This window comes from Canis lupus, chromosome 27 (genome assembly GCF_011100685.1).
Source record: "Canis lupus familiaris isolate Mischka breed German Shepherd chromosome 27, alternate assembly UU_Cfam_GSD_1.0, whole genome shotgun sequence".
NCBI classification, from domain to species: domain Eukaryota; kingdom Metazoa; phylum Chordata; class Mammalia; order Carnivora; family Canidae; genus Canis; species Canis lupus.
Genome location: NC_049248.1, coordinates 15,047,812 through 15,061,847, shown reverse-complemented (window position 1 = coordinate 15,061,847; position 14,036 = coordinate 15,047,812). Strand labels below are relative to the sequence as shown.

Below are 14,036 nucleotides of genomic sequence, written 5' to 3'. Positions count from 1 at the left end.
TGGTTATGTGTAAAGCTCTTCTCATCCTTAAATTCCCTCTTAGTACATACACACCAGGACTTCCGCTGCTTCTTGCAGACCTAAGATATGAGGGACTATCAGCTGATGAGAGGAAAGAAGAAATGAATATGTATAATGAGGGGAAAGCAGCTACATTCAACAACCTGACATTTCACACAAAACACATTTAAGAAAACATTTCCAAATTTATCACCTTATCTTTTCTTTTCCCGGGTTTCCTTAAATCACAGACCACCTGAGCCTTGCTGTAGGACCCTGAAGGATGAGGCCACTCAGACTGTCCTGAGCTGTGAAATATATGGGAAGAACACCTGAGGACCAGTTATAGTCCTCACACTGCTGAGATCCAAGGCTGACTCATTTCTACCTACTCTGAAACGTGGTCTTGGACCCAAAGAATACGCGTGCTTCAGAGAAAGGGGGTGTTGCCATTTTTTTCCTTCTTGCACATTAATCATGTGTAGGTCTCTTCCCAGTTTCCCCAAGAAAAGTAAAGGAGACCTCACAAAGAAATATGAAGCAGAACACCAGGAGTCCGACAGCTATAAAAGGACCCCCACCCCCTTCCCAGCCCGCCCAGGCTCTTCTGTGCCCAGAAGACAAAGGGAGCCCATTTCAACCACCACCTACCCTTACTGTGGCCTATGTGACATAAGAGACACAATAAAAATTCCCTGAAAATGAAATTCTCTTTCACACCTAAATCCCTGCCTTGCTTTCCTCTGCACACTCAATTGCACTGATGTTCAGTGATGGTTTCTCCTATAACTGTGTTTGTTCACCCTGCTACCCACATCTGTTCTCCTTTCCTCCCACGGTGTCACCCTAGCCCTGACCTGCAAAGGGTTGATGTCCTCAGTCTGAACCAGCAGGTGAGACACCCTTAGTGCAATTACCATCATGAACCAGATGACAAGTACAGCCCAGTGAACAGAGAAATGACACCAGTGCCCATCTGCCAAGTCCCATGCCTCATCTACCATAGAAAGTAGGGAATACTTGGTCCACTCACCTCAAATTGAAGAGAAAATTTATAGTCAGAGTCTTTGGCCATGTCCTTGATGTAGGCATCAAAGTCATCCAGTTGAACTGGGCTTTATCAAACACACACAAAAAATGTATGTTTTAAAAATCTGGCTGACAGATATTTTGACTGTTTCATGCCACACTTTTTGAACATGAACGATTTTCTTAGAGAAAAAAGAAACTTTACTTCTCCAAGGTTAAGCACTCATCTTGCTTTGGTGTGTTTAAGTTACCAGTCCCTAAGATGTTGGGATTAAAGAGAGAGCCTTATATATTACATTCCTTGACATGGGAGAGATCTCTAGATTTTCAATCAGCTCTTATGCTAGCAATAACATATTACATATATACATGTATGCATATTGTCTCTAGAAAACTGATTTATGGGATAGAACAAAGGATTGGCATCTGAAGAACTGTTTGAGACATGGTTTTACTTTACTTACTCTATGATCGTGGAAAACTTACCTAACTCTTGTGAGATTCAACATTTGCATCTATAAAATACTATGGTCATACTTACCTTACAAGGTTGACACACAGTATGTTAAAGAACCTTTTAAGTTTATTATTTTTTTAAAAAGATTTTATTTATTTATCCACGAGAGACACAAACAGAGAGAGAGAGGCAGAGACACAGGCAGAGGGAGAAGCAGGCTCCATGCAGGGAGCCCGATGTGGCACTCGATCCCAGGTCTCCAGGATCACACCCTGGGCTGAAGACAGCACTAAACCGCTGAGCCACCCGGGCTGCCCAAGAATCTTATAAGTTTAAACCGTTTTGCAACTATAGGGCACTGTATTGCTAGCTACACTGTCTCTTCAGAGCAGAGGCAGAGTCAGTGCGATGAAGCACATATCTAGAGAGTTCCTAGGGCCTCCCTCTTAGAGAGCCATGTTTAGAGGCTTGTGTATCTATAAAAGTATCAAAATGGTTCAAAGGTACAATCAGGTAACACATCTGAGCTTATGTTTCTGTATCTATAGCCAAAGTTCTTATCTCTTCCCTCCTTTTTGTGAATAAGAGGTATATTTTATTTCCTATAGTTTTCTGTAGCTGCCTATCCTTCCCAGAGCCTCCTATACCAATGTGTTCCCTCAGCTTCTGCAGGATGCTGTACCCTGTCATCTAATTCAAGCCCTTCCACCTTGGCAGGATCCACACAGCTGGCCTTTTCCCTAGTCTTGTTGCAAATTACTCAGTTTATATCCTCTACCTGTGATCTGATGTCCTATTAGCAAATGCATAGTACTTAATAGTCATTGTTTAAAGTTGTTCATTAGCCAATCTCACTGATTATGGTAAGATTTTGGGACATTTTAAAGGGTATTACGCCTCCCAGAGTTATAATTAAACCCTAATGGTTTTACTTAATAGCATTGATGTCTTGTGTCAACACACCACAGTGCATACATATTTGCAAATGTTATATTGCACGGTTGCTCCCCGAGGTAGACATGGGCAACATTAGCTCCATGCTTCAGGTGAGACGGCCAAAGCTAAGACAGTCAAGTGAATAGTCCGAGATCATGTGGCGACTCAGCCGTAGAACGCTGACTAGCACACAGGGAGAACGACTTCTGGTTAAAAGGTGTTCCCCCCGGGGTTGCCTGGGTGGCTCAGTGGTTTAGCGCCTGCCTTCGGCCCAGGGCGTGATCCTGGAGTCCCGGGATCGAGTCCCACATCGGGCTCCCTGCATGGAGCCTGCTTCTCCCTCTGCCTGTGTCTCTGCCTCTCTCTCTGTCTCTCATGAATAAATAAATAAAATCTTAAAAAAAAAAAGCTGTTCCCCCTTCAAACTTGCTATCCTTCTAAAAGAAAGGCTAAACATGGGGGCTCCTATCCTAGAATGAACCCCCATGAGACCTGCACCTGCACTCTCTGGCTGTTGTCAGGGAGAGGAGGGGGATGGTGAGGAGGAGCAAAAGCAAACTGGGAGGGAACAGAGGTCAAGAGGACCAAGGTTCAGGTGGAAGAGGGAGAAGAGAAGGTGGAGCAAAAGAGGGGTGAAATGAAGATGGGTACAGATAGGAAAGAAGAGCCATGGAGATATGGTGCAGGGGGTGGGGGGCAGGAGGGTGGCTTCGGGAAGGAAAGAGAAAGGGTAAAGAGAAAGAAGCAAATGGAAATGTGTAGGGGGAAGCCCCTCAAGAACTGGCTCTTAGAGAAGGAGGGAGGATCAGAAAGAAGATGAGAAGAAGGAAGGAGGAAGCTGGTTTGATGTGACGTGACATGACACTGTGGCTTGGGCACAGGCTCTCCCATTCCTATGCTCTACCCAGACGTCTGTCCATGTCCTGCTTCTCCTGCTCCTTCTCCTCTCTGCCAGGCCTGGAGAGGAGGAAGTCCAAGAGAAGTCTCCCCTCTTGGGCTACAGAGCCGGTTGTCTACGTGCTCCAGTCTATGCCTCTCTGCCTCACCCAACAATGCAACCACGATTTGGGGGCCACAAAATCTTTCTGTTGCTGTCAGATCATTCTTCCCAGGTGACAGGACCTCTCTTCTGGTTTAATGGCCTTTATCTCTCCCCCATCAGATGGTGCATGTCAATGGAACACAGACTGATTTGAAATAGATTTAGGAAAAAAAAATTGCTATCTGTATGTGCCGAGAAAAATATCTGTATGCCCATCAAGGCTAAACAGAAATATTCTGGGACTCCTGGGTGGCTCAAGGGTTGAACGTCTGCCTTTGGCTCAGGGCGTGATCCCAGTCTGGGGATCGGGTCCTGCATCGGGCTCCTCGTGGGGAGCCTGCTTCCCCCTCTGCCTGTGTCTCTGATAAATAAATAAATAACAAATCTTACAAAAAAAAAAAGAGAAATATTCTGCATCAACATTTTTTGGGCATTAGGCCCTCCGTTAGCACGAATGCCACAGATTTGGCTGGAACTCTTATTCGCCTCCTATTAATTCACCAACATTTTATCCTTGGCAAGTATCAAGGATGAACTCTATGTATGGAAATGCTCTACTCTTTATATGTCTGGAGGTGACAGTCTAATTAGGCTTTTGAAATCAACTGATGGGTAATTTTCGCCCATCAGAATCTTAATTCTTATGACTTCGCAGTTCGGTAGATAAGCGAAACTATAGGCTAGCTACAGTAATTATTCTTTTCTATTTATTATAGAGATTTCCTGAGACAGCACTTCTCAAAGTACTTATTATAATATCAAATAGAGTAAAAGTCTTTCCCTGCACCAAGCACAGCATTTCAAAGTATAAAATAGCAAAGGTTTTTGTACAACTTTGATGTAGCTATTAGATATTTTTGTAGATTTAGAACGACAGACCTCTTTTTACAAGACTTTTTATAACTCCTAACAATGCCTTCTTTCTCAGTTTTCATATGATGGCAATTTTCCTTACTCCTGACTTGTTCTCTGTGATACACTTTCTGAGTGGTCACTGCCGTCCATATGTGTATCCATGCCAACACATAATAGTCTAGCTATTGTAATATACATTTGCTTCTTTTTAAAAAAAGTTTTATTTATTTAAGTAATCTTTACACCCAAAATGGGACTTGAACTCATGACCCTGGCATCAAGAGTCGCATGCTCCTTTGACAGAGCCAGCCAGGCACCCCTACATTTGCCTCTTTCTTGAACATCCCTTCTATTTGAAGACAGGCATTTTATTTTTAAATTTTTTAAAAAGATTTTATTTATTTATTCATGAGAGACACAGAAGATAGGCATTTTAATTTGCAAAGTTAAGATCTTATGAAGAACTTCTTAAAATCAAATATTTTAAAAGAAATAATAAAAACTTGCTGTGTTATATACTTCAAAGTTTCTAAGATTAATCTTAAATTTTTCACCACAAAATGAAACAATAATTAATGTGACATGATCGGGGTGTTGGCTAAATGCTATGGTGGGAATCACACTGTATTACATCAGTGTATGGAATCAACACATTGCACACTTTAGATTTAAACAATGTAGTATGTCAGTTATATCTCAATAATAAAAAAAAACTTACTTAGTCAGTTTCCTCTTCTTTAAACCATTTTTACTCCTGAGAATTAAAAAAAAAAAAAAGAAAAAGAAAAAGAAAGGTTTATCTGGGCAAAAGAATTGATTGACATCATTACTAAACTTGGAGAACTTCAAATCATTACATCAGGTACCTCAATTTTATTTAATTTTCATTAAACATATCTCCGATGTGTTTACTTTTCCTTAAATGAGAAGATAATGATTTCAGATTCACTTTTAAAAAACTCTATTAGATTACAGGAACATACTTACACTTTATGTCTCAGATTTGCCAAATACTGAATTCTAGAAATATAATCTCTTACAACTAGTGGTTAAATTGCTGAAGTGTTTTATAAATATCTAGAAGCGCCTATTGCCTGAAAACTCTAGGATCTAAATGCAAGAAGGAAAGAATTGGGGAATAAAAGAGAGAACTAATGTCTGGGAGGGTGGACATGATGGTTGTCAAAGACTAAAAGAACCTTTTGGCCATTTTTCCTGGGAATGTAAGTTTGTTCTATCAGCGTTGGCATGTATCATTTTTCCTTTTTTTTTTTTTTTTTTTTTTTTTTACAGATCTATTTATTTATTTTGAGAGAGAGCGAGTGCACAATTAGGAGGGACGAAGGGAGAAGAAGAGAAAAATCTCAAGCAGACTCTGTGCTGAGCAGAGGCTGATGTGGGGCTCAATCTCACGATCCTGAGATCACCACCTGAGCCAAAACCAAGAGTTGGATGCTTAACTATGCCACCCAGAAGCCCAGGCAGGAATCTTATAGAATTCTACTATGGCATTTTTCTTATTCAATTTTGACCTATTTTAAGTTATCTGAAGAACTGTACCTATTACTTATTAGCTCTATATTCATCACTACTCTGTAAGTCAGACACATGTAATGCTAATGTATGCTTCAATTAATTACATTGTTAGGGGATATTTAGGGTAATTATTTTCAACCAACATGTAAGGTAACTGACCTAAGTTAGTGAATGAGAATATGGTATCTGCTGAAACACTTCATTACTGTATTTTTATTGTCTTATATAAATGATAAATATTGATATTATTATGTGACAATTATTATTAAGTTTTCCAAGGTCTTTAAATATTGGATGGAAGCACTCAAACTTTCAGAAAATAAACAACCTATAGTAAATAACCAGTGTGATCTGAGTGTGCTCATGTGCCAGAGCATTTATTTATATTGAAAATTGTGGGGGAGCCTGGGTGGCTCTGTCGGTTAATGTGCCCGATTCTTGATTCTTGATATTCTTGATTTCAGCTCAGGTCATGATCTGAGTCGTAAGATCAACGCCAGAACTGGGCTTCAAGCTCAGTGCAGTCTGCTTGAGAGTCTCTCTCTCTCTCTGCCCCTTCCTCTGCTCATGCTCACTCTCTCTCTCTAAATAAATAAATACAATCTTTTAAAAAATAAAAAAAAAACTATGAATGTTCAGGTACCTTCATTTCTAGAAAGGCTTTAACAGAATGAAGCACTGCTTCCTCTGTGCTCTCGTAACACTTTATTCATGGAGTATTTCTCCCAGTGCCTGTTGGTTGCATATGTGCTCGTGCTAGTCAGTCCTTCACTGCCCACCCCCCCAACCCAGAGCTGAGTGCAGTTAATAGGACACATAGTAGTGCTCAATAAATGTTTATTTAATCAGGTTGAAACAAAGCATCTTTGCCATGTTGCCCCCAGTTTTAGTTAATGAGGAGTTTGGTACTAGATTTGGAAACTGGAACTGATGGATGGACAGGAAGTAATGAGGGCAGAGAACATAGGGAAATATCCATTCAGACAAGTGGTGTTTCTGGTTTTCACTTCCTGGTTTTAGGTAGTTTTTATCTCTCCCCACTTCTGAGTGACGACAAAGCATTTAATAGCTCCCATCTTATTTTTTTCTCCCTCATCCTCTGTCATCCATATTTGGGGTTGAGAAGGAATAGACATTCCAGTTTTTACTTTGCCTCACCCTCATCCTCTCAAAACACCACTGTAATGTTGGAAAGAGCTGTATCATCTAGGCATTTAGGAACCTTAAAGAACACCTTTTGAATTTTTACTCAGCTCTTATGGGAGTAAGGTAGACTTTAGAAATGCCACATTCACTTTGTATAGTGGGAGCTAATGACTTCGGTGCTTTATGACAGAGGAATGTTAGCTGAGAGAACTAACAGTTTGGTGAAATCAGGAGGCTGCCAACATATTTTGTGATTGGGAGTGGGGAAAAAAAAAAAAAAAACCAAAACAAACCTTTCCTATCCAAATACACTCTAAGGGAAACTGGAAAGAAACAAATGTATGTGGGAGAGTGACACTGAATAAATTCAGCACTGAAATATTTAACTGCTACTATTCAACAGCTGTGTAGAAACCTGAATCCTGGAAGACAGGCACTTATTTTTCTTTCAGTCTCATTCATTGATTGAATGAACTTTCCATAGAATGTAAAATTCTACCACATGTTTTGAATGACTTATGGCCATGAGGGTATGTTTAAGTGCATGTCTTCATGACGTGGGTACAGCCTTCATGTTCTGCTTAGATTCTGCAGAATTTCCAAAGGTTCCATAGGGTTCTCATACCCTCAGGGGGTGGGACAAAGACAAGACTGAATTATGAGACTGCACAGCAACGCTGCTGGAGCTTCCCTACATTTTCAATTACTGTGCAAATTCTAGGACTAAAATCGGGGGGGGGGGGCAATTCGCTTTTCACTATGTAAGTTAAAGTTTTGCCAGCCATTTTAACTTCAGCGCATTACAAAAGAGCTAGTATGTATGCATGTTACAGAGAACACATGAGGTGAGGTTTAGGGTGTCATCTTGTCATCACAAAAGATTTTTTGAATAAATGATAACACATGTCAGACATACAGTTAATGCACATGTATACACAATCTTGTGGATCTTTACATTTTCTCTTTTACTTGTATTAGCTAGGTCAGGTTCAAAATCCTAATGACTTCAAGAAGTTAAGAGGTGTAAGTTCTTTATGGTTATGACATCTTGGAAAGCTGGCCAGACTGGAATTCATTGCAAAGAGGAATATGAAAAGAGGCAATGGCAGAGACATGGGATTTACAATGACTAAAACCAACCAAACAAACTCCCCGAAACACAAACTTCAAATACCTTAAATGTCTCCAATTTCATAAGCACTACTTACTCTTTCATGAGCTAATCAGAAATCATCCCCAAAGCTTAAAAAGGTGTTTAGAGTTATGTCATTTTCGGAATAAAATATGCAATAACCAGGAGGAAAGAGGAGCAGTTTGAACTAAATGTGGCTTCATGCTTAAAAATGACAACTTTTGAGGATTTAGAGCTAGTATATAAATACTTGAAGAGAGCATGAGGTGACTATGGCATTAATAAAAAGAGAGTAGAAACAATGAGTCCAGGTTGTGCTAGTCAGAATAAAATGCTTTTCTCTGAATTAGGAAACATGATTTGAGATGTCTGTAGCCAGAAATCCTTGCAAAGTACCATCTTGAGACTAAGCCACTTAGGCACTGGTGCTCTGTTTTGGTTTTGCTACCACCTGGGAAGAGATTTGAGCAACACTATGAGAGAGAAAGTCTCTTGACTGCCACACAAACCACTCTTCAAGAGGATTTGACAATTAACAGGAACATATAGTCCCATGAAGTTGGCAGTTTAGAGAAGAACCAGGTCATGCATGAGGAAAAAGGTAGGACGGATGGCTCTGCTTTTTCTAGCGGTTCCTAACAGATTAGGTGATATAGGAAGACAAACACAGCTGGAGGAGGATTAAAAATGGCTATCTAGCAAATGAAAGTAGGTGGAAATATGCACAAGTTACTAGATGAAGAGAAAAGCAGTGAACAGTAAGGAATCCTGGTGGCTTTGTAAGTACCAGGCTAGCTGATCATATATTTTACTTCTTTTATATCTGACATAGCACAAGCCGAAGGCTGAAAAGAGTTTATGTTCAGTTATTTTCATTGGTTAATAAGCGTATGGTTTACTGAAAGTGACAGCCTGGCGCTCTATGTTTTGCCTTCTCTTCTTACCTGGAGATAACCATTTATAGTCTCAAGGCCGTTCTTCTAAAAATGACTGAAGGTCTTTTTTTTTTTTTTTTAAACAAACAACAACCAACCAAACAAACACACTACTGAAGGTTTTTTTTTTTTTTTTTCTCCCTAACTTGGGTCTCATGCTATTTGATCAGTACTATAGCAGACCTTGAAAAGGTTGTTGGAATTTGAAGATGTGTTCATCAGGAGGACCTATTAAGAAAGACATGCAAAAAAGCACAGGTCTAGGGAACCCTGGGTGGCGCAGCAGTTTAGCGCCTGCCTTTGGCCCAGGGCACGATTCTGGAGACCTGGGGTCGAATCCCACATCGGGCTCCCGGTGCATGGAGCCTGCTTCTCCGTCTGCCTGTGTCTCTGCCTCTCTCTCTCTCTCTCTGTGACTACCATAAATAAATGAAAATTAAAAAAATTTTAAAAAGCACAGGCCTGATAGAAGCTTAAAAACAAAACTGTGGGAAAGTCAGAGAATTAAGTAGCAAAATTAATATGATTCCAAATGCATCTTTCTTTTGTTTGAAATCTGTGGTGAGTACTTGAAGGGTATTGGCTACAAGTATTCTGATGATAGGTAGACTACTTCAGAATGATTAGTAGATGTTGAATGAAAAGTGATGCATATTTTGAAGGTCAAGACGGAATTTATATGCACTACTCACTCCTGAGTACTGTCTGATGTCAAATGCTTTAAATATTGTGTTGACTATGATGAAGGCTTATACCCAAAAATGTTACTAAAACCAACTTCGAATAACAGCAAATGGGTCCTCATCATCCAGGACCCATTTCTGACTTCATTATTTAACACATCCCATATTGCAACAGTTTTCCTCTAGTCTCTCTCTCTAAAAAAAAAAAAAAAAAAAAAAAAAAAGCCCCACAAATTCTGGTATTAACAAACTCTACTGTGAGAAAGTCCTTTTTTGTAATTTTAAATCCTAACTTTGACAGATATTTATTCTGTCCTTGGAGGAGCTAAAGAACATTTGATCAACTCTCTTTTGAATAAATAACTACAGATTGCGTCTCATCTTTCACTCTTCCCCCATTCTCCCCACCCATGAGTCATTTTTCCAGTTCATGAACTATTCTTATTGATTTTTTTCTGAGTCCTTCTAAAGTTGTCCATATATCTGGATCCGTCTGTACATAATTTAGTACCTAAACACTGTGGATACTCGGGACAATGATTTTTGTTTTTGGTTAGGAAACCACTGCCTTTTTTCCTGCACCTCAGGAAAGGAAATAGTCCTCCTAGATTTGTTAGTCTCAGATTTCAAGATTATTGTTATTAGCTTTTAAACAAACCGAAAAGGATACTTTTTGAGATTTGATAATTAAAATGATTTAAAAGTTAAGAAAATAAGAATTTAAAGGAAGCTGCTTTTTGCAGAAGAAAATAGGTTTCAGAGATACCTGGGGTCAGAATTTGGATTTTCTATATAGTAGTATGTTGTTAAGATAGTCTTATTAAACCTCTATTTCTATGTCTCTAAGATGGGGCTGATGATACTTCCTGTAGAGTTGTGGGGACAATTAAGTAAGATAATTATACAAAGAGGCTTGCAAATAGTCAGTTGTTCAATATTTATTGAATTAGCATTACTATGAAAACACTAAGACCCCAAACACAGAGTACAGTATTATGGGCTTCTCTACCTTAATGCATTTCTTCCTTTTTGGAAACATGGAGCTCTCTAATGGATGGAGATGATAAGGAAAATAGGAAGCATCATTTACAAAGATGAGAAGCCAATGCATTGACTGAATGAAGAAACAGATGACTAGTAATAAGTGCAAGAAAAGCTTGCCAAGAACAACCCAAGAAGAAAATTTTAATTGGAAAAACATTATAGTTAGTTAGCATCTTGGTACCATTAACTACTGTAATCCATTTCAATACATGATAAATAATTTTAGATGTTGCCTAAACACATCAAATAATTAAAAAGAATTTTTCCTTTTGGTTTTACTTCTGGAGAGCTAACTTTATAGACTTTGTGTTAGGTAAAGAGTAAAAAAAAAATCACTTACCAAGGATTAATATAAAATGCCAAAAGATAATCAGTCCAAAGACATGAGGGTAGCAGGGTTAAGAAAGCAAATATACTCCTACGCCTGTGAGCATTAATAGATATAACAGATGTAAAGATGAAAAAGTGGCAAGAGTTAGTAACATAAACTGTGAACAGATATCAGTAAATTACCTACTGGGATCAATTAAAATGACAAGCATCTTAATTACAATTAAATATTATTCCATTCTGTGAAATTGAAACGTGAGGGTTTAAGTGCTATCATATTGCCAACACCAGTTTTCTTCACACGCATCCGTATTGTAATCAGATATATTTCTTTCAACTTATTTTGTGTCAATTAGTCTGCTATTAGGTGATTACATTTTACATTCAGTTAAACGAGGCTCTTAAATGCCTCATTAGTTATCTCCAGTCTTATTCTTGGATATTATTACCCTTTCCACGCTTAAACTATTTTAAGGAACCATTATAACATCATTTGATGCTAACAGCAGCTTGTGTGAGGAAATATCAACCAACGGTCAATTTGCGCCTGTATGGATTCTGGTAAAGACCTCAAGCCTCTGGGACACATTCTTATAAAATTCACTCTTAGGTGTGACATTCTATATTATTTTTAGTTTTAATTAATACACCATTGCAGAAAAATAACCCTAAAAACAGAGCTATGGTAAGATGCTCAGGTATCATTTGTTCAAGACAAGTAGCTCATGAAACTGCCTGGTCCATAATCTGACTAATACTGAGCTGAGTGGGAACAAACTTATTTTGTTGTTCTTTACTTCTAGTTCAGTCTGTTGATTTTAAAAGCATGGTTTGGGGATCCCTGGGTGGCGCAGCGGTTTAGCGCCTGCCTTTGGCCCAGGGCGCGATCCTGGAGACCCAGGATCGAATCCCACGTCAGGCTCCTGGTGCATGGAGCCTGCTTCTCCCTTTGCCTATGTCTCTGCCTCTCTCTCTCTCTCTCTCTCTCTCTCTCTCTCTCTCTCTCTGTGACTATCATAAATAAATTTAAAAAAATTAAAAAAAATAAAAAGCATGGTTTGAGTATCCAATTTCAGGTATTCATACCACATGTCACATAGAAGATTCGTTAATGTAGATTTTAAAATGTCCTGTGGCTGCACCTATGGCTATTCTGATAGTTGGGGGGACAAGGGGGGGAATGCTGTTACCTTGTCACTTTAGATACTATAAATTCCCACTGAGATATCTACTCTGTCATCCAGAAAGTGCTGGGGCTGGCAAAACTGCCTTTGCCAAGAGCAGGAGCAGAATTTTCTAGATTTTCTAGAAAGGTCCTGAAGTGAATTTTCTTTTGCTTTAGCTCTCCTATAGTTGGTCTCCCATATTCTATCAATTGTGACTGTGTAGTTAGTCAATACATAGCCATCCTGAGTCCCAAGTATTGGATTAGTTCCTTGATGGGCTGTTTTCCCCTGCTTTGTGACTGGGCCTTTTGAAAAGGTGAGCCAGACAAGATACAAGGATCAGTGAATCAGTCTCTTCATCTTGGCAAGGGTGTTAATATATTTGAACAAACCTAGAAATGTGTACTAATTTTTTTACCATTGAGGGTTTATGGGTTCTCTTTCTTCACAGTTGGATTAGTTATAGTTTAATAGCAAAATCCCATTCAGGCTAAAATTAAAAAAAAATAGTACAATATATTGTCTTATTAAAAAGAATCCTAGGTCAACTAGACTTTCCACTTAAGCAGAATTTATATTCCATTTAAAGCCCTCCCTCCCTCATTGATTCCATAAAGTTTCTAGTCTCAGATATCTATTTCTTCAAGATCACCATTTGAGGGAATTAGGAAAACAAGGGGAAAAAAGAGATCACTTGCCAAGGATTAACATGAAATATATACGTTTAAGTTAATGTGCTTTGCATGGTGGCTTGCAAAAGAAACCAACCTGACCATGTAAGCAGTTCTGGCTTTATATTAAACGGTTACTTCATTAGCCGTTTTGTTGGGTATCCGTTGCAGTGGATAGGACTGGTAATTCTCATGTATCATTGTTAAGGTATAATGTCAAGCAATTTAATCTCCTGACAATGCTTTCTTAATTCTCCAAATAAGGGTCCTTAATACTCAAGCATGGGGGAAAAATAGGCGGGTTTTTCCTATGGGACTTTACTGGCTTTGATACTTATTTACTTGTAAGTGTTAGAGCTGAGGGCCTGGGGCTGTATATGTCTATGTGATTTTGAACAGAAGCAATGACTCGTTTTCTCAGCAGATTAAGACATTTCTCTGCTTCATAACTATCGTAAACCTATATATACTAATACATTCAGGGAAGAAAATCTAGCCCTTGAAAGTCAGCTATCACCGAAATTGTGAAAGGAGAATCAGACAAAACCGTTTATCCTCAAAAGATAGTAAAATAAAGTTAGGAGCACACACAGAATAGTTAAGCTATCTAGAGGCTTGTTCCAAGGTAATGCTCACCAGTTGTATGGAAGTTTTCCATCCCTCTCCAAAGATGCAAAATTGACAAAAGTTCCTGCTCCGCATTCCCTGTTTGAAAGGAACCACAAAATCAAGGTTACTGCTTGACAGAGCACTCTTTGACCTTGACATAAAAGAAAGCTTTTACTGGCTTATCATCATAGCATTAAATTTTTTTTTTTAAAAAAAGCTAATATAAGTTCCATGTGCTGCTCTTTCATGTTCAATGCAAAATAGAAAGATAAAAATTTTTTCATAAGGTTACACATGCTCTAATCAAGTTAGTTGAGGCCAAGAGGATTTGGTTTACAATCTTTTCCAAAGGGCACTCATGATCCTAACACAAATCTTTGAACTACTTGGGATGTAATATTTTTTACAAAGCCTTCTAGACTGAGGATTTTCTGTTTTTAGCACATATACTTTGTGGGGTGGTTC

At 38.8% G+C, this 14,036-nt stretch overlaps 1 protein-coding gene across 3 annotated transcripts in view; it reads right to left on the bottom strand.

Moving 5' to 3' along the window:
- PTPRO (protein tyrosine phosphatase receptor type O) overlaps positions 1-14,036 on the bottom strand; it is a 241,447-nt gene that overhangs the window by 26,435 nt on the left and 200,976 nt on the right. For 2 of the 3 annotated variants that reach the window (XM_038576903.1, XM_038576902.1), the window contains exons 16-19: positions 13,599-13,667; positions 11,136-11,219; positions 5,038-5,073; positions 1,034-1,115 (exon numbers count right to left, since the gene is read on the bottom strand). In XM_038576903.1, the coding sequence (XP_038432831.1) occupies positions 1,034-1,115; positions 5,038-5,073; positions 11,136-11,219; positions 13,599-13,667 (271 nt within the window). The remainder of the gene's footprint in view (positions 1-1,033; positions 1,116-5,037; positions 5,074-11,135; positions 11,220-13,598; positions 13,668-14,036) is intronic. The other variant, XM_038576904.1, reaches the window with a different exon arrangement.